Here is a 26,387-nt window from a genome sequence, read left to right on the forward strand (position 1 = left end):
CAGTTAAGAAAAAAAAAGTATTTATTAGTTCTTTTCAGTAATATAAATTTTGAGTGTAATCAAAAATTTATATTCCTGCTCAAACATGTTCACTGCACTTATACAAGAGAATTAATATCGAAAAAATGTCAAAAATATATCACTGACCAACATTGCAGAAGGAAGTTTTGAACTAGGACGTTCATAATAAAAGATAAAAAATTATCTAGATCAGTTACAAGTAATCTAGATCAAAACCAAAGGAATCAAAATAAAGTGCAACTTATTTCAAAAAACTTTGTTGAATATACCAAACCTCTAGCCATGGCCGGATTTACAAATGTGGGGGCCCTGGGACCATTGTCTTGTAGGGACCCTTTACCCACAAAAACATGTTGATACATTAGAGTAGATTAGATAGGGGAACTTATGTACGTATTCTCGGCAGTCTAAGCCGATGCCGCACTTCTTTTGTAATTTTCTCGGACATCAGCAGACAAATTCCGTGTTTGTCTGTTTACATTTATACGTTGCTCAATCCTCTATCGATTCACACCCACAGACTTGCCAAAATGCTTTTGGAAACGTTTTTACAACAACGTTTGCGAACATCTCTTGTCAGTGTGACTATGGTCGGCAGCCTCATTCTCTTCGGCAACTTTCCCATAAGAACTGCTGATGAATCTCTTCGGCAGCTCAAAATTAGTCACATTTTGGGGCGTATTCATTTGAATTGATAGTAGGAAGCGGGCAGAACAAAGAATCATCTGAATGTTTTCATTGACTTGTTGTGATATAAAAATACCGTGTATTTGAATTTTTGGTTACCGATAATAGTCAAATGGTGGCGAAGCTGTAAGTCTTGCTATATTTTATGTTTTGGTAATGTTTTCATTAAGGGTCGTCCATTTATTAAGTAAGGATTAGGGAGGGAGGAGGTTTGAGATTTCTTACGTACCATACAAATTATTTTTAAATTTCATACAAAAAATCTTACCATGGGAGGAGGGGGGTGGAGTTGTCGAAAAATCGTCTTACGGAAATTGTCTTACATAATAAATGGATAACCCCTTATCAGAAGTCATGTTTATATGTTTACAGGTTTAACTCAATGGTTTTGGGACTTAGTCAATAATAAAATTTATTTGTTGATTCCTTTCTTATTGGTAGCTTAGTTAAAATTATGCTTATTCTATTCCTGTCAAGTATGATCTTGAATATTGAATGTGTTGGACATATAAATTTATTTAACAGTTTTGATTTGAGGAAATTGATTTAAGGCTGGTAGCAGGTTTTTTAGAAACTTGGTATCTTTATAAATGCAGGTCTCTAAAAAGTCTTTATTTTCTAATGGAAGGTCTCTAAGGTCTCTTATTTAATCAAAATGGTATCCGAAGTCTCTTTTTTTCTTATTCTGGTTACAGTAAATCTTAATGCAAAATTTTACAGGTTTAAGACTTTAACGTGGCTAATCAGCAGGTTCTTCAAGAATTTCATCTCACATGTCTCGAGGAAAAACTTCAAGAAATCTTTTAGTGATATGTCCACAGATTTCATCTGGAATACATTCAGAGACTTTTGCAGGGATCTCTCTAGAAACGCTTTGAGAGATTCCTTTACCAGTTCTCCCAGGAATTCTTCCAGTGATTTTTCAAAGGATGCTTAGATTTTTTCCTCTAGAATTTTCTCCAGGAAATCCTTGAGCACTCCAACGATATTACCTCCACTAATTTGAAGTCAACAAAATTCCATTCTGTATGGTCTGATATTTTGTTTTAGTAATTTCATTTAAACTCATAAATTTTGCATAATTTTTGCCCATTATTCAGGATTACTTAAAATAAATTTGAATCTTTCACATCATATGATGTGATTCAAAAAACTATGTACTATTCCATTGATTCTATTCATTCGTAAAAGTACAACTACAAATATGTATGTCAAGATTTGATTTGTGGGGCCCCTAAAAATGGCCCAATCGTACCCCCCCGTAAATTCGGCCTTGTCTGTAGCATACACATTTAGCTGTCGAAATCAGCGACCTACTATAATTTGCCTCGTTAGGGATGCTCGAAATATTTGTTTCTTAATAGGGGAGCTGGGGGTAGTATGAACACTAGAGTGGTTCAAAAAATCGTTTTTGCTCCACACCGCTCATTCGATTCTAGATCAAATTCTGAGTGTCCTCCCAAAATTTGAGCTCATTTGGATGAAAATTGAGACTGCAACAGGCCCTTTAAAGTTAATATGGGAATTACTATGGGAAAAGCAACCAATTCATTCAATCGGTCATAGTGTTTGCCCATGTGCTCTTGGAGATAAGAACTACGTTGATACTGTGAGAAACAATAATCAGCTACAACTTTGCCGAAGACCGTTTTTACATCGGACGCCCCAGTAATTAGTTATTGATTTTTGAATAAGTTGTGAAACTTTGGTTATAATTATTGGGCTGCTCTGCAGGCATCACTGGATATATGCAGTAAAACATAGTAGCCATGATTTGTGCGTGCTATCTTTCGCGCCAGGTGCAACAATGTTGCCTGTTCAGAAGTTAAATGAGCACTACTGAAGAATTTGTGACTGGATATAAATCAATAACTAATTACTGAGGCGTCCGATTTGAAAACGGTCTTCAGCAAAGTTGTTCCTGATGAATGTATCTCACAGTATCAACGTAGTTCTAATCTCCAAGAGCACATGGGCAAACACTATGACCGATTGAATGAATTGGTTGCTTTTCTCATAGTAATTCCCATATTAACTTTAAAGGGCTTGTGCAGTCTCAGTTTTCATCCAAATGAGCTCAAATTTTGGGAGGACACTCCGAATTTGATCTAGAATCGGATGAGCGCTGTGGAGCAAAAACGATTTTTTGAACCACTCTAATGAACACCCTGTGCAAATTTCATGTTTTCTTGCTTATGGTCTGTCAGATTCTCGTTTTATAGCTCAGGACTGAAGAAGGATGTCTATACAATATAACAAGTTGAAATATTTTGATGGAAATAGAATTTTATCAACATTAGTATAATTTTGAAAACTTTTTTCCACAGAGTCAATGTGTGAGTAAAATGAACATATACTGGGCGTAAAATGAACAGATGCTGGGGGTAAAATGAACATGTAGTGGGGGTAAAATGAACACCATTCGAAATTGAACGGGATGCGGTATGATTCTCGACATCTGGTACAAGAGCAATGCATATCTCACAGACATTCCGGAATCGATGAAACGTTTAGCCGCGACCATTTGATGGCTGTCCACGTCTGCATTTGTATAATCTCCGGAAAACTCTCGGTTTGTGAAATAAAATACGGTAGTATTAGCCCTGTCTCGGTGCTCATATTACCCCCATCTCGAATAGTTCATTTTACCCCCAATGAAACAACATCTTCAAATCATTTGTTTTAAGAATTTAGAAGATGAAAATATTTTCAATCTCCGTCTACTTACCATAAATACTTTAAAGATATGACGTGCTACGCTGTTCAGTACATTTTTGATGATTTCAGTCATAAAAACCTTAAATTCCACAAGTGAAAAATTACATCATCTGAGAAAACGGAGAGACATACTTTATTTATGTTCACTTTTCCAGCTTTTGACAGTTCTAGATCGCGTTAGAGTTGTCGAAATAGTTCCGTTGTGAGAGGATTAAGGATGGTAATACGTTTTTCATAGATTTATAGCATAATTACCGTAAAACACAAACCTGTTAATTTTAACCAACCCCCCCCCCCTTGGTTATTTTACCCACAGTTCCCGTATATGTGTTATTCTTCTTATTATTCACGATTATTCGAATCTGATAAACTTAAAGTAGTTACTTTTCCGGTAAGATTCGACACGATTTTCATGCTCTTTCAGTCAACGAAAAACAAATTGTATTGGTTTAATTGCTCTAGGAGAAATTTGAACACCCCTCGGAATAGTTTCTTGCATTTGGACAAACTTGTGGATATTGACATGAGGTACGTGAAAGAATTTCGAAAACCGGCTGAGCCGTCACTGAGATATACGGTATTGGACAAAACATTTGCAGCTTTTTCGATTTTCCATAAAAAAAATATCAATTTTGCTAAGCCAGAACTCAGTTACTTATGGAGCGATTGGAATGAAATTTTTACAGAACTTCAGGCATGACTTGAATTTTAACATATATTTTTTAAAAGATTTTCCAATCACGAATTTAAAAGTTATAACGATGTTACTAAAGTGTAATTTTTGACAAAAAATCAAATACTATTTATCTGAAAATCTAAAAGCCCTACCCAAAAACTGTTTTCAGCAAACTTTTTTATTTCGTCAAAATCTAAAAATTTGCTTAATATACCATAAAGCTTATCCTTTTATTTGTTTAACTATGTCAATCATAAAACATCGTCAAAAAATTCACTTTAGTTAAATCGTTATTGCTTTTAAACTCGTGATTGGAAAAATTACTCAAAAATATATGTTAAAATTCAAGTTATTTCTGAAGCACTGTGATATACCTAGATGTTTTTGATCCCGGGGCTCCGCGTTACATTTTTCAACGCGGGGCTCCTAGTTTTAATGCGTTTGAATGAAATAACCTCAAGTTCAACACTCACTAAAATATTCATAATCTTGAGAAAACTCGTGGAATATTCATAATTTTGTATCACGGTGTCAAAATTTCGCCTAAATACCTCTTGGGAAATTCGGCATTATTTATAGTATAGTTTCCAATTTTCCTGAAATTTGAGTTTCAGGAAAACGGGAAATAAATTTATTGTTCCCCGGGAATCTTCGGGATCCCGGTAATTTCCCATAAACCTAAAAATAAAACAAATCTGATGCATTTCTTAGAAATTCTCTGTGCGTCATTTATATTATATTTTTAGCCGTAAATTTGTATGATTTTTTCTCTTTTTTCTAAGGACTTGATTTATGTTTCTACAAACAAGAAAAATTATAAAATAATAAAAAGTCCATCCAAGGAAATTTAAAGTGAAATTTTGACTGTTATATTGAACAGCATCCATGAAATAGTTTATAAGCCTACTTAATTTAGGACATAGTTCTATGAGCGATTCTCGCTGAAACCAGGCCGCCATCGGCACGCAGCTTTAGAATTTCAGCTTTATGCCACGGTCGCTAGTATAAGCTAAAACTAATGGTGGTCCCAAGGTATCCTTAATATACCTTGAGTGGTCCTGGTGTTCTCAAATTGGTGGACCCCTCGTACGCCAGCTAGCTAAACAGTTTGCGAAAAGCCCATTTTTTGCTAATTCATAGGTATTTCTTTGCTTGATATGTCTCATATAGCCAACTTAGTGGTATAGTATAGAGGAAGGATATAGCTTTCATTTGAAATTAAAAAAAGGTTTGGCGGCCATTTTGGAACAATTAATTATCTAAATTGACTGTTGTGATAACAATTGAGCAGTGTTGCCATCTGTTTTTCACAACCGATTATTGATACGACCCTCTATACGGTCGTGAATTGTGTTTCAATCTTATCTGCATTTTTTTCTGTTTTCTAAGCATAAATAAATGATTTTTGAAACTTCAGCCCGTTTCCTCAACATATACTTTTTACACATGGGACTGACTTGTGATTCACGGCAGTATTAAGGTCGTAAAAAGGTCGAAAGGTAAACGGTTCGGAGGGAAACCCAAATCTCAATAACAAATTTCAAACTTTATTTTCATTAATTCCCGATCAATTATCACCAAAAAATCAATCATGTCAGCAGAGTGTAGGGAAGAAAACCCAGCACAAAGAGGCAGTCATCTTGAATTTATCATAATGTGACCAGATGTGTCCCGGAAAAAATCCGGGACGCTTGTCAGATCTCATCCCCAATGAAGCGCAGCCTATATCTGATGTGCAATTTACATTCGTATTCAATCTAAAACATGTACTAAATACAAAGTTTTTTGAATTAAAAAGATTTGACACTGTACTGTCAAGTTAAAAATTGCTCTGTCCCGGATAATCCGGGACGTCTGGTCACTTTAATTTATCAGTCCCCCCCCCTATTTTCGTCTGAAGAGTGAGTGTTGAGCTAGACGCTTTTTGTTTTATTATAGGCCCCTTTCCATTCCGGTTCATCACATTGGAGAATTTTCATCCATCCGGCACAAAATGCCCGTGGGAGTTTTCATTCCAAAATTTTCACCCTGTTTCGAATTGGTTGTCGAAGATATAGGTATAGAAGTGAACTTGACACTAGGCACTAGAAGCGCTAGATCAACAGAAAATATTATCGAAATGGAATATGATGGGGATAAATTTGCCAGGCTCTTCGGGCAGATGAAATCCTCCGTGACTATGACGAAATGGGATGGGAGCTTGACAACAACTACAATGCTTGTGGGTTGACGAAGAGCCATTTCTTGATTGTTTGTTCGCGGCTGAGGGGATAATGGATCTCATACTTCCGCTAATCCGGTGCTGATGCTGTTTATATTAAGTTGGATTGAACTGCTGACTGGAAGCAAACAGCGATTATTGAAATTTTGCAATTCGGTGCTTTATAACAGGAATGAAAGCCTAGTTAAAGAAATGGGAAAATCATATTTTTTTGAAAGTCCACAACAGTCTCAATAAGTAAATTATTGGCAAACAATCCATTTACTGTTGATTAGCAAATAAAACATAAATTTAAAAAGCTAAGTTTCAAGACAAGTTATTGAAAATTAAAAAAAAAATAAATTCAAAATTCAGCATCAATTGTGTTGAAAGTTTTCGCTAAACCTGAAGATGAAGTTTCCCAAAGTAATAAAGACTAAAACGAATTCAACTGCGTACACATTTTCCAAAACAATCACACATCTAACAAAATCCGTTGACCTGCCTTTGGGGTCGCTAACCAGCGTAGCCACACACCTTCCGTACAATGACTAAATCGTGTTTTATGATATCGATAGAAGATGTATGTGAGAGTGGGTAATAAATTTCATTCGATTTCGATTTCGGGGGGTGACGCATGATTCATTGGCTCCTTTCGCCAGTCAATGAAGGCGTCAATTTATGTGCCAACCGAAACAACAACCCGACGACTGCCGCATTTTGGTTTGAGATTTGCCCTTTGTACCTGGTTTCCGTTTTAGTAGAATATCGAACGCCCCAAGAGCTCCATATGTCGACGAGCACTGCGTGTCACGGTAGTCGATTTCGATTTTCAAGTTGTGCAGAACACCATTCGGACCGGTGACCAAGTTGGTGGCCATTTCGATGACAGGTCGCACCGTGGACAGAATCCTGGAGTCTCTGCTTCGACCATGTTCCGGCAGAAGAATTGCGAATTTGATGTGTGGCTCATGATAGCTGTCTTCGGATGCAGATCGCACTACAGTCTTCTTATGATATGGTGTATGAGAACCTTCGAAAGTTCCTCCATTGAAGACTGTTTTCTCAACGATGGAACCATGTTCGGCTGACAATGTGGAACTAAAATGAAGATGGGACGCAATAGTGGGCGCATCGTTGGAATCGTTGTCATTTATTGCGTACTGGTAGGCAGTCTTTTCGTTCGATGAATCCCAAAGTGGAGGATTTCTGTGGAGGTCGTTTGTCGCCATGGGATTATTATGCTCGATGACATTGCTGCCACTGCTGCTGTTGCTGATGTTATTGAAGATTGAAGAATGGTTGTACTTGTAATGACTGCTGTCCGCATTATTGTAGCTTCTTGAGGTACGGTTTTCGCTTTGAACTGAACAAATCCACGAGCTGAGCAATGATATCACTGATAGCACCAACGCACGTTTCGACTTGAGCATGATTTGATTTTTAATTGAGACTCAGCACACTACACTTTTCGTACAAATGGATTCACACTTATTATAGCTACTGTACTGGCAGGAAAATAACACTCAACTCATTGATATTTGATTTCTCGTAGATTGACAGTTGTAATGAAAAGATAGACACAAAGCTTGTTCTAAAGGAAATGAAGGCTTTTATATACTTTTTTTTGAATAATTATACGCTTATTATATTAGGCACAGTCTAACCCAGTGTTTCCCAAACTTGTTCAGCCTTTTGCCCTCTAGAGAGCAATAATTTTTGGAATCGCCCCCCTGGAGAAACAATTATTTATATGAGCTGAAATACTGTGCTGTCAAAACTCAACAACAACAAATATCTTATTATTAGTGTTACGAAATTTACCAAATCAGTTAAATGGCATAGTAATCGGGAAATGTTACATAATTGTTAACAAAAATGTGAGTGAGTCATGTATCACATTCAGTTCCTTCTCTTGTGCCTACAAGTAAGTCAAATGAGTAGTTTCAATAAGAATTATTGAAGTGCTCAAATAAACTTTTCTAATCAAATCTTTTAAAACATAATACTTTCTAACCTAAACTTCTAATACTCTGAAAATTTCTACTTTTGACATAATTTTAAAAAGGGGTTAACCGTTCAATTTTGAAATCGTTTGTACCAAATCATCAAAGTTTACTGATATTAACAAATGCAATCAAACCCTACATGCATTTCAGGCTACAAAATAAAAGATTTTAAAAATACGGTTCTCGTAATCGTTTTAAAAATGCTAATTCAACTTGTTTTATTCAATATTGAAGCGATCATAGAGTTAAGGAGGTACAGAACACATATTATATGATAGAATATTTCATGTTTTCATAAAAAAAATCATCAAAATAGATACTTAACCGTGATGAATATCGAAATTTGAATAAATAAAATACCTTACTTCTCAAAAGAATTTTCTCATATTAGAAAATGATTTCAGTTATCATTTTAGTAATGCGTAATTGTAATAATCAGACTTCAAATCAATTAAGTCCATTATCACTGGAAGGAGATTTAGAATTTTGTTTATTTTAAAATATGATTAAAAGTAGTCTCACAAAAATTAGCTTCACGTCCTTAGAAATGAAACTATGACATTTGATCGAAAGACATTTGGTCGAATGACATTTAGTCGAATGACGTTTGGTCGAAAGTACATTTGGTCGAACGGACATTTCGTCGAATGGACATTTGGTCGAAAAGGTTTAATTGCAATAGAAAGCATATGACATAGGGGTCATGCACAAATTATGTCACGCTTCAAGGGGGGGAGCCAAGCGTGACAAGCCTTACAAAATATTCGAAGGGGCTCATACAAAAAGTGTGACAAAGGGGGGGGGGGTGTCGAAAAAGTTGAAATTTAGCGTGACATAATTTGTGTACCATCCCATATGGTCGAACCGACATTTCGTGGAAAGGGTAGTGCTCGAATCGAAATAGTATGGAAACAAAGTTTTACGTTTAGTCGACTACCGTCGAGAGTAGCATTTTGTCGGTAATGCAAGAGTGTTTGAATAATTGGAAAAGTATCAGTACTTTTATCTGGGGCCTAGATAACCGTAACGGTAAACGCGCAGCTATTCAGTAAGACCAAGCTGAGGGTCGTGGGTCCGAATCCCACCAGTCGAGGATCTTTTCGGGTTGGAAATTTTCTCGACTTCCCAGGGCATAGAGTATCTTCGTACCTGCCACACGATATACGCATGCAAAATGGTCATAGGCATAGTAAGCTCTCAGTTAATAACTGTGGAAGTGCTCATAAGAACACTAAGCTGAGAAGCAGGCTCTGTCCCAGTGGGGACGTTACGCCAGAAAGAAGAAGAAGAAGAATGACTGTCACAAATCTTCACGCCTTCATTGCTGGTCTATATTCTACAAATCTGATAAGATGCCGCACAAAATTGTCTAGGTACTATATTTTTGTTCACCTAAATCTTCATGTGCCGAACTGCTTACACGACCGATTGCACGAAAATCATGAGTTTTCAGAGAGTAAATTGCCTACTCTACGTCAGCTAGACGATCCGATCCCAAGTCAGAATCCCTTACCAGAATCGGGTTTGGATCTTACTACGGATGTGAAATCAGAAGCTAATTGATTAAGTCATTGAGAAATCCAGAGTAATTTAACGAATGGTGTATGGACGCACACAGTGCTACCGTTTTCAGTATTGGAAAGCAGCACTTTTCGGCATTGTTTTATGTGGTAGGAAAAGTACTCCGTTATGTGGTCCATTTTGTTAATAAAAAGTAGGCTGATATGCAATAGAATTGCAGTCATTCAAGCCTACCTGATTAAAAAACAGTAAGCTGGTACTTCGCATGGATGTCCATGTGAATTCTCTTGAAATATGTTAATGTTTCCAGAAATAATCCAACTTAAAGCCTCGTTGGAAAAACTCGTGCTGAAAAAATCATCTTTTTGCAACTTGTTGCATAACACTGCGGAACACGTTTTTGTCTCCAGCATCAAAATACCTCTATTTACTTAATTAAGGGTTGCTGAATCCATTGCCGTTTACAGAAATATCATAGCACGTCTAGTTTTTGAGATATTGGTTGTTGAAAATGCAAAAATTGACTATTTCAGCCAACTTGCATGCAAGTTTGCCAGCTTGTAAGGCAATTTATTGGCTTAATTTGTCACAGAATTCAAAATTTATGTGTATAACAATACGTTTCATCAAAGTTTATAATACTTTCGATGCGGAAAAGTTATTTTTTGATGGTTTAGAAAAGTATTGTATTTTGCCATATAAGAGAAATGAAGAATTTTGTATGGAGACTGCAAGCATGTTGAAAAAATCGGTTAAATCTAAATTTAATCTTGCAATTTTAACCAAAATATATCTAAAATGAAAGTTTAAGTCCTCTTTTGTATGCTTAGTGGATAAGATCACAAAAAAATTTGATGAAATATACTTAAAATTTTAAGTAAACATCAATAAAACCAATGTTTTATACAACTTTGGCGACCTGTAGCTAAAAATTGTGACGTGCTGTGAAATTTCTGAGAACGGCATCACATTCAACAACCCCAAATCTACTAGAGACACATAATTTGATCCTTGAGACACGCAAAAATGTCATTTTTGTTGCGCTGTGTAATAGTAGTTTACGGAACAAGTTGCGGAATGATGATTTTTACAGCACGGGTCGTAAATTCATCCTACGAGGCTTGCCGAGTAGGATAATTACGACGAGTGCTGTAAAAATCGAGTTCTGCGACATTTTTTGCAGTTCCGTAACATTTGTAACATTTTTTGCAATTCCGTAGAAGACCACTTGAGGGTATCATAAGTTATATCGGAATGCACTCACCATTATTTTACCATTTCTGGAAAATTGTTGTGTAATGATTCACTACGCAACTCAAAATAGTTGCGTAATGAGAAAGCGTTGCGTAATGAATCATTGCAGCACTGTTTTCAGTTGTGTAATTACTATTCCCGCACTGCATACTTCAGTGCAGGAAAGTAGGCCGTTTAATGACAGATTGGCGTGATGAAAAACAGCCTATAACGATGAGAAATTGCAAAAATAACTATTTCAATCATACGTTTTAAGTAGTAAAAGCAATACCGTTAAACGGGGTAACTTGCAACACATTTCAACTTCAAAGCTATATTGAAGAAAAATTTAAGGATTCAGATGAGATGAAAACCATCTGGTAGCCTAATCGCCACGTAAATAATACCACGCGATAATAATTTTAACAGTATTTGGTTTTCTGGGCTCAGGAGAGATGAAAAGTATACATTTCTCATGCTACCCCTGATGTGGGGTAACATGCAACACATAGTGAAACCAAAAAAAAAAAAATAAAAAAAAAAAACCTAAATTTCAGCATTAAAAACTAACCCTATATCGTGTTATTATGATCATTAACTAAATTTCTGCAGTAAAAGCAAAACAATAATCAGAAACAGGATACTTTACTCTTAGAAAACTAAACTTTTGATTGAATTATGAGCATTAAACCAATTCGATTGAAAACTACATTGGTATTGCATAGGGTATCCACACGAGGAAATTCTAGCATATCATAAGTCTTGACCATTATTGAAAAGCCATTAAAACGTTTCAATACAATTTATCAACAAATGTAATAGTATTATAGGTTATACTTCACATAGCTTTTATTTATATATTTCAACCAAAGCGACGTATCTCATATTGATATGTATGTCTTCAAACAGCCTTTCTTAGTGTTTTGACATAACTATCATCATAATACATGCAGAAAGTTTCCAATGACAGTTCTGCAAGATAATTTTAAAAAGATTTTGAAGAGTTTTTACTATTTTCATGAAGGAAATAAAACTAATTCTAATTGTATTGCGATTTATGTCAATTTTCTAATATTCAGTACTAAATGCTTATAGAACTGATTGATGTACAACAATTTTAATGTTACTAAACAAATATGTGTTCAATTTTGCTTTTTCATGTGTTTTTAATAACAACCGGCAAGAAATATCGAACATTTGAGATTAAAATTGCTGTTGCAAGTTACCCCACAAGGGCAGTCAAAAACGTTTTTGAATTTTTATAGTGTTCAAGCATCAAATTATTAAAACTTTTTTATTGACAATTAGTACACTATTACGAACTGTAACTGATAGCAAATGCCCTGAATGACTCATTTTTACCGTTTGTGTTGTACGAGGAACGATTTTCAGCATTAATTTCATACAATACAACGTGTAATACGATTTTTACCTCCAGCAAACCAAATAAAAAAGAAACAATACTCAAACCCTCTACAAAATCTACTGTTTTTAGCCTTAAGTCAATAAACGGTGAAATGAATAACAATAATTTGTCTAAATGCTAAACGAAACGTAAATTCGGTTACATGTCGAAGTGTTGCAAGTTTCACCCCTGTTGCAAGTTACCCCGTTTGACGGTAAATAAACTTTCATCTGTAATTCATTCAATTTTGTTCGATTTCTACTCCATTATCAAAGTAATCCCAAAACAGAAAACCGATTTTCGATTATATGAAAAAACATGTATCCATTCAGAATAAATCTTTTGGAAATCTATCAACTGCAATCGGTAGCTAGGATGCCAGTACTGGTTTTAAAAAATTTCATTTATAATTCTTTGAAACAGCATGCATACATATTCAAGTTTTCTTCGAAGAAATTATCAAAGTTGCCTCGCTTTACGGTACTCACATTATCGAAGATATCCCTTTTTACAACAATGAAAACTTCGTCTGCTTTTGTCCAAAAGTAATGTAATGAAGGATTGTTTAATTCTGTACAATAATTTCAATTCATTTTCTCTAAGTGCATGCATCTGTAAGCAGATTTTAAGAACACAATATTTGTATTTTTCGTCGTTGTCTCGTGCCAAGTTATATCTGAAGTGCAGTGAAATCGGTTTATTCATAATTGAGATCTAGCCTACCAAAGATGACTATTGGGTGTGAAAATCGACAAATTTGCAAATGTGTTGCCCAATGCTGTATTTACATTCATTTGCAAATATATGACCGACTTCGAAGCCTTCAGTGAATAAGACATGAACAAAGGACAACATACAACATCTGTATTTCTGTTAGTATTTCATAACCTCGATGTTTTTAACCTCTTTGATATGGTAGTTCCAGAGCTCTATTAGCGACGAACTCGGGAAATAACGAATCAGATAAATACTATGTAATAGTTACTAGAATATGCTGTAATATTGATGATCCAGTTGTCTATTAAAACAAGTAAAAATGTTCAATTTATCATTGAAAAATTACTTTTTTAACTGGTTTTGAATATTTAGCCAAATTGCATTATTGTTGGCTTATGCACTTATCATGAAAACGCATTTTTACGTAAAGGATTTGTTGATTAAAGTCGTGAAAAAGAGCAAAAAGCTTTTCACTACGGGATCCTTGGGTAATATGTCGGGGTCAAACGGACCTTGTCATTTTATCTGAAATAAACTTTTTTGTAGTGAAAAGCACTATGACAATTGATGAATCATTGACCTACTTAACAAGGAGAAAGAACAATAAATTCGAAAAGCACGTTTTTGATGTAACTTTACCGATAATTTCGCTTGTTATTTTGATTTTTTTACAACATTTGATCATGAAACAGATATATCAACACTGATCCATTACAAAATAAACCCCGATCAGTGGATTACAATGAAATTGCATCACAATTAAAAAAAAATTGTTACAAATAACAAATTTTGTTTTGATTTTGTTAGAAGATCTCTGAGATTGTTGAGGGTGTTGCAATGAACCCATTAAGCCATTGATGCTCAGGCTTAATTTTAAACCGCTTGTTATCCAAAATGATCAGAGCGCTATTCATGATAATTTTAGAGGTAGTACAAACTACTGACGAAAAATTGTACGAAGTTGGCCAGATTCAGAAGACTCATACAACCTCAGCATTAAGCAAAAGCATGTTCAAGACCATAAAAAGGTAATATTTTCTAGTTACCCTCGGCTGATTTTTTGGTTCGTAATCAGTTCGACGCTCTGCATTCATTCATGTTGAAAAAAATCATATGAAATGACTTGATATGAGAAAAACGAAATAGAAAATTGCAATTGTGTCGAAAACAAGGCTGATAAAAAGGCATCAGTGCAAAATGAAAACTATCGTGGAATTTAGTGAAAACTTCATTATTAGTGAATGTCAAACGTTCTAATAGGTAAAAGGGATCTTCCTCTATAACAGCGGATTTCATATCGTGCTCCGCGGAGCACTTGGTGCTTTATCGGCAGGTGCTCCGCGACAGTTTAAAAAATTTGTACCAATGCCTCTTCATCATTACACTCTTTGCATTGTTGTAGAAAACTGATTCACTTTCCGTAGCATGGTTTTGAGCTGTTAGATAAAGAATCACTACATCTTGCATCATGAACGAGAAATATTTCGAATTCTTTTCATTTGGTGAAACGCGGTAAAGTCCTTTTTAGCCATACTTTTTACATTTTGCATTCATTATTGGTACACCTACCCTACGAAGAATGACAGAGTGAAAGATACGACGCATGTCGCGCAAAAGGGAGTGAACATCTCTTTTTTCGTTTGCTTGGTTCAGATCAAAGTACCTACTTCAATACACAGGTATCGGATTCCCGCAAATGTTCATGTATTACTGAGAAAAAAAAGCAAAAAATAGTAATGAAATATGTATGAGCGCATCCCTTTTTCAATTAGTTTTCATAAAATTTGGACTTTAAACATATAGTCTAACATTGGTCAAGAACAATTACATTATTGTCTTCAACACCTACACTATGAATTAGTTTTAAATATGTTTCAAGTGAATTGGTATTTGCTTTAAGCCAGTTCCAAACGCAAGATTGTCAATTTTTATACATACGTAAAATATAATTCAACTGAGCAAATTGCACACTACAGAATGAAAAAAAAAATCATTACAAACGCGAATGTTTTGGTGAGCCATTTTTCGGGAATCTGGTACCTGTGCATTAAAATAGTTTGGGTTCAGATCGCTCTTCTTTTGCGAGACGCTGAACTACTGAACCGTTAAAATGATCCGGTACACTTAAATGAGCGATTCGGATCGAATCCGTTTACTAAAATGAGTCGTTTTGCTCATCTCAACTATCTACCACAGACAAACAGACGAAACACTCGAATCATTTTTATCGTACTGTGAAAAAGCGCTCAATTCTAATATCTGGATGTTGATTATGTGTATAATTGATAACACAGCGTAACAAAAATAACATTTTTGCGTGTCTCAAGGATCAAATTATGTGTCTCGGGTAGATTTGGGGTTGCTGAATCTGATGTCATTTTCAGAAATGTTCCAGCACGTCACAATTTTTAGCTACAGGTCGCCAAAGTTGTATAAAACACTGATTTGATTAATGTTAACATAAAATTTAAACTATAATTTATCCAACTTTTATGTGATCTAATCCACTAAGCATTCTATTTTGCACTTAATCTTTCATTATGAGTTACATTTGGTTGAAATAGCACGATTACATTTAGATTAAACCTACAAAATTTCTTCGATTCTCTTACATGGGAAAATACAATACTTTTTCAAATCATCAAAAATAACTTTTCCGCATCGAAAATATTATAAACTTTGCCTATAAGTATCGTTATACTCATAAAGTTTGAATTCTGTGGCAAATTAGGCAAATAAATTGCCTTACAAGCTGGCAAACTTGCATGCAAGTTGGCTGAAATAGTTAATTTTTGCATTTTCAACAGACAATATTTCAAAAACTAGACGTGATATGATATTTTTGAAAATGGCAATGGATTCAGCAACTCTCAATTGAGTGAATAGCGGTATTTTGGTGCTTGAGACAAAAACGTGTTCCGCAGTGTAATTATTCTAGCAGATACGTATGTTTGTCTCTGAATTTGCTATAACACTGTGGAGCACTTTTTTTTTGTCTCAAGCACCAAAATTCTGCTGTTTTCTGAATTTACGGTTGGTGAATCCATTGCCAATTTCAATAATATCATAACACGTACAGTTTTTGAGATATTCATTGTTAAAAATGCAGTATTTGACGGTTGCAGCCAACTTATATGTAAATTTACCAGCTTGTTTGGCATTTTCTGCAACAAAATTCAAACATGATTTATTAAACTATACTTCCCTACAAATATCATAATACTTTCGGTGTTAAAAAGTTTTTTTTGATTATATAGTAATGTATAGTAATTTGCCATATATGAAAAACGAAAAAAAAAATTTGGTTTGTATGTAAAATGAAAGCATGTTGAAAAAGTCGAATGAAAGTTGCAGTCCTGTTGTGCATGCTTGGTGGATTAGGTCACTAAAAAGTTTGATGAAACATAGTTTAAATTTTATGTAAACATCAATAAAACCAGTGTTTTATACATCTTTACCCAGTGTTCAAAATATCACAACGTAACTAGAGTTGTCATGTCTATTACGGCTTAAGCCAGCCGACGTTGTTTTGAAAAAATCTGAAGCTCGTAGACACAAAAGTCAATTTGGACAAATTGAGATGTGAAATTGCGAAGCATTCTGGTTCTGGTGGGCTTCGATCCCACGACTACCAATACGCTAGACTGGTCGCGTTAACCAAATACGCCACAGAACGGGTGAAAAACTCTGCATCGCCGACGGCCAATCTGAAACCAAAGTCCGTCACGACCTCACATTTTCACAATTTTGCATCTCAATTTGTCCAAATTGACTTCTTTGTCCACGAACTTCAGGTTTTTTTCATAACACCGTCGGCTGGTTGAAGCCGTAATAGACATGATAACCCTAGGTACGTAAAATCGAGCTGCGATCTCTATATCGCAAAAGGGGTCGGTTATATGGTCCAGAAGGGGAGGGGATCAAAAAAGTTGGAATTTTGCGTAACATAATTTGTGTACCATCCCATATACGAATGCCAAAATGGCAATTTTGGTAAAGAAAGCTCTCAGTTAATAACTGTGGTAGTGCTCAAAAGAACAGATAAGCAGGCGCTGTCCCAGTGAGGACGTAATGCCAAGAAGAAAAAAATGAACGGAGTGTGTACTGCCCATACTCGCATAACAGTCCCATTTATATAGGAAATCCCATAGACTATGGGACAGTTATGCGAGTATGGGCAGTGTAGCTTGTTGTTTTTTTAAGCAAACGAATAGACCAACGTAAAAAGTATCACTTCTAGGTGATTCAGGAGGATCTTATCGTAATCGTAGCATTATTAAATAACGTGTAAATCCATTCATTTTCTGGGCAACAACATGCTACACATTAATGACTTTTAAGGCGAGATCATAAATTTATCGAGATTTAAACTTCATCCAATGTTTTATTCTGAATTATCCGGGATGCGTACTCTTTTCTGCCATGTATAAAATGTCTAATTATCATTTTTCAATTTCTTCTTTAAACACTTCTAATTTATTAGAACTCATAATTCATAAAACAAAGTCTATTTAGGCCTTTATTTTCTCAAAATAAAACTTTGTTTCTATCGTTTCATTTAATCTGTCAGTTTACGAGAAATTAACAATTTCAGCACTTCTTTTCTGCCATTACTGTATAGGGGTAACACTCGCATGGTCGGCTTCCTTTTGTACCACTTGTATCACATTCTGAACTGTTTCCAATATTTCTCTTCCTCCACCACACTTTACAGCCTTATTGATGAGCAATCACACTGATTTTCTTCTTACAGTTGAGCATCGTGCTAGATTTTCTTGCAGTCCTTCGTCATTTTATGCACCGACTTCACCCGCGCGTGTAATCGGTTGCGAAAAACTGCCCAACTTTGGCCCAAACTTTGGCAGCTTCGCAACTGTTCCAGTCAATAGTTCGCCACCGGCCAAGGCAGCCTCGGTGAGTTCGCCTTGTGGAAACCTGCCTTTCGATGGTGAACTTCTGCAGCATAAGCGGCCACAAACCGGTGCTGGAGGTTGACAGTCCTGCGAGAAACCGTTGCCGTTGTTATCAAATGACCGCATTATGATAATCGGGCTTCTCTACTAGTCACCACTTTTGCTTTTTTTTTGTTGGAGCTTGTCCAACGCCCGGTTGGGTGATGCTGAATTTATGGCAGTTTCTCCTTCTTCCAAGAAAACAACCGAAGATATTTTAAGCGCATATGTAGGAAAACAAACAGACGTATCTCTCGCCGCGAACCGAAAGTAGAATCACTGCCTGGCCAGAAGCTGAAAGTAGATAATGTATATTTGTAGACGGTGGAAGCGGGTTTTCGAGGTGTTTTTGGGATGCCGGTAGATGATTGCTAGTTCGTCAGTTGCCGCCGATAGTTTGTTGCAAATATCTTGGAAAGGTGAACTTTGAAAGCGAACGGTACTGGTTTTGAGTTTATTTAAAGATGTTTCGCATATAGGGGTCGATCGTCCGAACTTGACCCCCCAGTAGAAGTCGAAGTTATTGTGATATCTATAGTTGTGCTAACTGAGGTAAACTGAGCAGCGAGCCTAGTACCTACTAGTCGGAATTTAATGCAGAGCAAAATATTGTTTCCATTTATTTTCCATCAAAAGCTTATAAAAGGCTACTACTTATACAATTTCATAATAATTTTTTTACAAGAAAAATACCATTCGAATGTTTTATATTTTCCTTTTAGGATCTGCACTCCTATAATGCATTGTTACACAAATTTATGCATTTGATCGTGTTTGATCCACACTCCTCTATGTATTGCAGACTATCCTTCCCAGCGGTTGCCATTATCTCTAGATATATTGGCAATCGTGTGAATTTTATCATGTTGCTATGTATCAGCACGATTAATGGTTGTACTCCGACACATGGATATTAGAAGTTCATAATATCTACCATATGAAACAACTTTTATGAAAATTTAAAATTAAATGATTGAATCCAGCTTTTTACGCTAGCTATAAAACTGACGGGGGTGATTCGACTATGAATTTTTCGCCTTCATATTTTATAGTATGATCCAAGTAAGCTGTAATTTGAAATTGTTTTTTGAACTGTAAACATTTTTCAATATTTGTTTTGCAGCTAGACATCATTAAATTCGGAAATCAATTCTAAGATATTTATCGCTCTATTTCTACAATCTTATTTCTTTTACACTTTAAATGCCTAAGCACCTGAAAAAACATGGAACTTCACGAGCTTGTAGAAAGAACCATGGACGATACGGTAACCATGCCATAGAACAATTGAACATTCATCAAAACTACATAAATCCACACACCAAATCCATGCGGATGAATTGCTGAAATTCAGCAAATCGATGCTGAATTTCCTGATGATCAGAAAGGCAAATTTCAGCAACATTTTGCTGAATTCAGCGATACAAATTGATGTGCGTGGAATAAAGACGACAAAAAAAAGTATATCCCATAAAGCGACAAGCTTTAAAATTAGTCTGTTAAGTTTTTGAAAAGCGCCATATATTGCATTGATATGTGGTTTACACATCCCTTACATGTCTCACAGCTTATTCGAACAATTCTCCCATGTTTTAAGTGTATATATTCGGCGTTGCGGTAGGGTGGTGTGGAACGTTTAGATTTGATTTATATTATGAGCATGAACTCAACGTATACATCGGCATAATAAAACGGTTCCGGGTCATTTGGCCGAATGTCATTTGCCTGAATGCCGTTGGCCGAAAGCCTTTTGGTCGAAAGGGTCATTTGGTCGAATGCCGTTTGGCCGAAATTGAAAACAATAGTGAACTACAGTCAGCGTGCATTTTTAATGAATTTCAAAGAACTAATTCAGCCTATTTTTAAATAAAGGATATCGTTGATATTCAAATAATTAGCTCTTTAGTGAAACGCTTACTGCTGAAAGAAAAACAAGAAAAACACCCTAAATGTAAGCAATTATTTACTTCTCTGCTTGCAGTAATAGCTGCCAGCAGAGGTTTTCACATCGCGATTGTAGTCAGCTTTTGATAGTAACTAAATTGGTACTTCTGTTGGATCGGGTTGCTTTGATCCTTCGAATCATACCGAAGAAAATGTTTCATAGTTCTAGTAACCACAAGTATTGACTTCTTCTTTTCACAACGAAGAAAGAGTGAGCTTCTTTTACGCAAGTGTTCACCGATTCGCTATACGCAAGCAATGGTGCAGAGTTCAGTTCACACGTTGCTTAGAGAAGAATGACATCTCACCTAATTTAACACCAGTGCTAAAAAATATTTTTTTAATAGGACTCTTCATGAACGTATTAAATGCCTCAATTCCAATAACTATGAAAAACTCTTTACTCCTAAAAGAACAGTCTTTGAGCAAAAGAAGGAAAAATCTCTTATGAAAATTTAAGCAAGTGTAATGCAAATAATCGTTTTATCAGTATAACGACAAAGAACTGCCCATGTTTTAAGAAAGGCAAAATTCCCAATAGAAATATAAGCTAACTTATTGCCGGTAGGGGGCGGTCCATTAATTACATATTTTCGTGGTTTTTCGACCCCCCCTTTCCCCCCATGGTAAGATTTTTTGTATGAAAATTAAAAATAAATTGTATGGCGCGTAAGACATCTCAGACCCCACCACCCCCCATAAACCTTTACGTAATTAATGGACAGCCCCTAGTGGAGAAACCAGTATAACTGTCTTTTAGTACTACTTCCAACCACCTTCTTCTTCTTCTTGGCATTACGTTCTCACTGGGACAGAACCTGCTTCTCAGTTTAGTGTTCAATGAGCACTTCCACAGTTTTTAATAACTGAGAGCTTTCTTTGCCAAAGTTGTCATTTTCGCATTCGTATATCGCGTGTCAGGTACGATGATACTCTATGCCCAGAGAAGTCAAGGAAATTTCTATTACGAAAAGATCCTGGACCGACGGGGAATCGAACCTAGACACCTTCAGCATGGGTTTCCTTTGTAGCCGCGGACTCTAACCACTCGGTTAAGGAAGGCCCCGCTGAATGATCCTTGTTTATACCATTCCGATCAATGTTACCCCATTGATAAATGTTACTTCGATTCACGGTAGCTGCTTTTCAGCTGAGAATCGTAAAACCACTATATATGCCAGTTATTTCTGGCTTTCAGATCTTTCCCAAAATTTACACTTTGGTATTTGACTAGCACAATGCCGATGCATTTTATTGCGATTGGTATCAAATTTGTTAACAATGAGAATCTGTGCCATCTTTTTCAAATTACTAAACGAAAGCAACCCAGAAAATTAATTTAAATTTAAACTCGAAAATCTTCAAAGAGAAACAGAAACCAATTTTGCGGCACAAACAAATCAGTCTAGCATTTATGAAACATCTAGCGTATAAATAGCTACAGATGGAATATAATTTTATTGGCAGAAGAGTCGGTACAATAAACCGGTAGCAGCAGAAAAAAGCTTAATCGGAGTTTTTATTTTGTATAAGGGGCCTTCCTTAGTCAAGTGGTTAGAGTCCGCGTCTATAAAGCAAAGCCATGCTGAAGGTGTCTGGGTTCGATTCCCGGTCGGTCCATGATCTTTTCGTAATGGACATTTCCTTGACTTTCCTGGACATAAAGTATTATCGTACCTGCCACACGATATACGAATGCAAAAATGCAACTTTGGCAAAGAAAGCTCTCAGTTAATAAATGTGGAAGTGCTCATTGAACACTAAGCTGAGAAGCAGGCTCTGTCCCAGTGAGGACGTTAATGCCAAGAAGAAGAAGAATTTTGTATAATTTCCTAGTAGAAACTTCCAATCACAACCAATCAACATCTCGATTGTGAGGAAGTGTTGTATTGTGTGATTGAACCTGCTCTACACAATGGCTTCAATTAATTATATAACGAAAACATTTATTTCCAAAAATGTGAACAAGATGACGGGACAATTTTCCCTGCTTCTTGATATTCCTTTTTTGCTCCCTAATGCCATTAGAGTGCAGTAAACTTTCCCGATAATTTAATATTTCAACTCACCAGACGCGTGTTCCCACCTGCCACCATTGATTGCTCCTGGTCGGAGAAAAATCGGGCGCAATATCGAGGAATTATCATTTGATGAAATTGACGTCAAAATGATTAAAAGTTGACGAGGGTACAAAAATTGAGGCGTTTTTATTATGGAGCTCCTACGCCTGTGAAGCAAATAGCGGAATACGGTATTTTAATTGAAATATTTTTTATTGACGCCTACTCGTTGATGCATCCGACAGACAATTTATATTATGTGAAGATTTTTGCAATATAAAGAAAATCATGTTCACATTTCTTAGCATGCCTTACGGACTATCTGACTAACTTACGACCGTTAAACAAATTGATTTAAATAAATAATCAATTTAAATCATGTTGGAAGTAACTAGAAGTTTGTAAAAGTAAAATTTGAAAATTTATTCTTCATATTATGATGAATGGCCGCACACTGGGGCAGAATCGAAAAAACGCGGAATCAACCTGTAGTTCTTCGGAATGAAGAGATAGACGTTTAATGTCTTTTGCGAAAATGATCCTTTCAATGAGGCCGATGTTTTAAGAAGAAGTCATATTTTTTAGTGTTATCCGCATAAATGACTCAAATGCCATTTCGGTCAAATGGCAGCTTAGGTGTATGGTTTCTTCGGCAAAGTTGATCTTTATTTCATGCTGAAAATAATTGCTGAAGACGTCAAATTTCCAAGGCCTATTTTTAAATAAAGGAAGGCCTATTTTTTAAATAAAGGATTTTTTTCAAAAAATGTGCTCAAAACCGAAATTTTTGAGTTTTGCTTGTATTTTTTAAATAAAATACCATATGTCAGCTATGATTATCTCATTAACTAACATAAAGCAGGTCTGGTGAAAATTTTATGGTAAAAATAATATTTTGTTTGATAGTTTTAGGGAAATATTGAGAAAAAAAAACAGGGATATTGCGTATAGGCCATTCTTGCGATCGGGCAAATTCGGGCAGGTGTTTCTATCGCCATCCACTTACGAAAAGTCAGAGCATACATGTCTAATTTTTTCAAGGATATGATATTTAATATATTTTTTCTATGCGATCTGGAATTATACTAAGTTTATAAAAGGCTAAAAATTATTTTATATGACAATGTAAAAGTTTTCCAATAAAAACAAGAGTTCAACATAATAATGAGCATTCTTGTGGTTTACTGGTAGCCAAATGACTTAGATATTTGCTTTTTACATTGCTTGTATATTTGCTATTCGCAAACAGGTCCTAAGCGCCAAACTTATTATATCACACCATTTTGGTCGATATAAAATTTAGATATATAGGATTTCTTCGGCAAAGTCAATCGTTTTTTAAGCTGAAAACAATTGCTGAAGATGTCAAATTTCCAAAGCCTACTATTCTTATTGATAAATTTTGCTAAAAATTGTTATATACATAAGTTTTATTTTTTTCAGTGCAAATACCATTTATCGCCTCTGATTATGTCATTCATTGGCATAAGGTAGAGCTGGTAAGAATTTGATGGTAAAACAAAAATTTTGTTTGATTGCTGCGAGAATAGCCTATAGGCAATATCCCTGTTATTTTTTATTAAGTATTTTTTTAATATTTTTTTTTGGTTTTAACAATAAAATTTTTACCAGCTCTGCCTTATACCAATGAATGACACAATCAGAGGCGATAAATGGTATTTAAACTGAAAAAATATATAAAACTTATGTGTATAACAATTTTTAGCACAATAATATTAATAAGAATAGTAGGCTTTGGCAATTTGACATCTTCAGCAATTGTTTTCAGCTTAAATAACGATTGACTTTGCCGAAGAAATCATATATCTAAATTTGAAATCGACGAAATGGTGTGATATAATGAGGCTGGCGCTTAGGACCTTTTTGCGAATAGCAAATATACAAGCAATGTAAAAAGCAAATATCTAAGTCATTCAGCTACCAGTAAACCGCAAGAATGCTCATTATTATGTTGAACTTTTGTTTTTATTGGAAAACTTTTACATTGTCATATAAAATAATTTGTAACCTTTTATAAACTTAGTATACTTCCAGATCGCATAGAAAAAATATATTAAATATCATATCCTTGAAAAAAATAGACATGAATGCTCTGACCTTTCGTAAGTGGATGGCGATAAAAACACCTGCCCGAATTTGCCCGATCGCAAGAATGGCCTATACGCAATATCCCTGTTTTTTTTTTCAATATTTCCCTAAAAAAATCAAACAAAATATTATTTTTACCATAAAATTTTCACCAGACCTGCTTTATGTTAATTGATGAGATAATCATAGGTGATTTATTGTATTTTAATTAAAAAACTACAAACAAAACTCAAAAATTTTAATTTTGAGCACATATTTTTTGAAAAAATGCCTTTATTTCAAAAATAGTAGGCCTTGGAAATTTGATATCTTCGGCAATTATTTTCAGCATAAAATAACGATAAATTTTGCCGAAGAAACCATACATGAATGAATGAATTTTCTTTATTAAAGAGACTTTCAGCCAGAAACCATACATTTGACCGAAATGACATTTGAGTCATTTATGCGAATAACAGTAAAAAATATCACTTCATCTCAAAACGTCGGCCTCTTTGAATGTATCATTTTCGCAAAAGACATCAAACGTCTATCTCTTCATTCCGAAGAACTACATGTTGTTTCCGCGTTTTTTTTCGATTCTGCCCCAGTGTGGGCCGTTATGGCAAATGGGATATCCAATTTAATAAGTGTCCGAAACAAACCATTTGCATGACTCAAATACAAATCTCATGACATTCAATTTATCACTCGAAAGATCAAAGCTAATTACTCTCCAGTCTAATGTAAACGTTAACCAAGACTCAAGTAAACCGCTGATCAATATTCCTCCTACGCACCCAGCTCATCAAGTGCATGCTGCATATCGGTCGCCGTCGATGCACAAGTGTGATCCAATGTATTGCAATTAGACAGCTCGCTGTCGCAAGTCGCTGCAAATGCAATATATTTATCCACCACACCGACCAACGACGGTGCAGCGTTTGCCGGCAAGCTAAAATTGTTATCGCACGTGCTCGAAGCCGGTGCCATTTGTTTAACGATAATCGCAGAGCAACCCTCCTGGAGCAGGAGGTGGTCAATTGCGACAACATTATAAAAGTCACGCAAATTCAAAGGAAGATTGACAGTTGTCTGAGTGTCGATATTGACTGTTTTACTATAGGTCAACCCGAGTAGGTGATGCGACCAATCAAAATACATATGGCTTTAAATTTGTGGCTGAAATGATAAGGAAACTTTAGCGAGAAAGTAGATTGTCCGGTTAATTGTTGTACCCCCTCAAAACCTTACTTGTGTTAGTGAAAACCTCCCGCATAGAAAATTAACGTACATGAAACAGTTGAAAACATGATATGAACACTGCTATTTCACAATGTCGATTTTGTCGCGAAGAAATTATATACCAGAGGCGCATCCACGTTCTAAACCATGGGTAGGACAAACTTTGGTTGGTAAATATTTTGAACACAGTGAGGCTAAGAAAAATTTAAACCCTATGGAATTTTAGGCTGGAAATTGGAAGTTACTCTATTTGAGGGGCTCAAATGTCTCAACCCTTTGGGGGATTTTTACTGTTTCCAAGCGTTCAAACGATATTTTCAGGTGGTTTTTCCGCTAAACAAGAAAAATAATATAATTCTTAGAACACTGGTTTATTTTTGACTCCCATGCGAATGATAAATTGCTGAAAAGGTTCAAAATAAAATTATTCAAAACTAGGTTTTCTGTCACTGAAACCTCTTTGCTTCTAACCATGAAGACTAAGAAGGTTTTTCGCTTTTACAGAACTGGTGACGACTGAATGCCATAGCGAACGTTTCTCAATGATCTACGCTTTTTCTGTGAAAACTCCTCGTGACATTACGACAAGTATTATTGTAAATGTTTTTTTTTTCATAATTTGCTTTAGGAATCTAATCAGGTATTCGTCCAAATGATCAGATATTTATCCAAAACATTATAAAGGAGGTCATTTAGTGATTGTTTTCCAAGAAATTTCTCCACGAATTTCTCCAAGAATGTTGTTTAAAATACCTCAAGAATTCAATCTCCTCCATGATTCCCGGTTAAAACATTTTCTGAAATTCAATCAATAACTTCTCCACTCCATAAATATCTTTAAGAATTTCTAGGGATTTCCTGTAAAATCATCTTTGAGGATCTATAGAAGATTTCAACTAGGGATTTCTCTA

General features: G+C 35.4%; 1 protein-coding gene across 11 annotated transcripts in view; it reads right to left on the reverse strand.

The window, feature by feature from the left end:
- The window catches only part of LOC5579939 (atrial natriuretic peptide receptor 1), a 199,198-nt gene that overhangs the window by 104,499 nt on the left and 68,312 nt on the right, over positions 1-26,387 (reverse strand). For 5 of the 11 annotated variants that reach the window (XM_021850376.1, XM_021850373.1, XM_021850368.1 and 2 more), the window contains exons 3-4: positions 17,802-18,433; positions 7,048-7,805 (exon numbers count right to left, since the gene is read on the reverse strand). In XM_021850376.1, coding sequence (XP_021706068.1) covers positions 7,048-7,735 — 688 coding nt within the window. In that variant the 5' untranslated portion in view covers positions 7,736-7,805; positions 17,802-18,433. Of the gene's footprint in view, positions 1-7,047; positions 7,811-17,784; positions 18,434-26,387 lie in introns of all 11 variants that reach the window. The other 6 variants (XM_021850378.1, XM_021850374.1, XM_021850370.1 and 3 more) reach the window with 6 other exon arrangements.

Source organism: Aedes aegypti, chromosome 3 (assembly GCF_002204515.2).
Source record: "Aedes aegypti strain LVP_AGWG chromosome 3, AaegL5.0 Primary Assembly, whole genome shotgun sequence".
Lineage (NCBI taxonomy): Eukaryota > Metazoa > Arthropoda > Insecta > Diptera > Culicidae > Aedes > Aedes aegypti.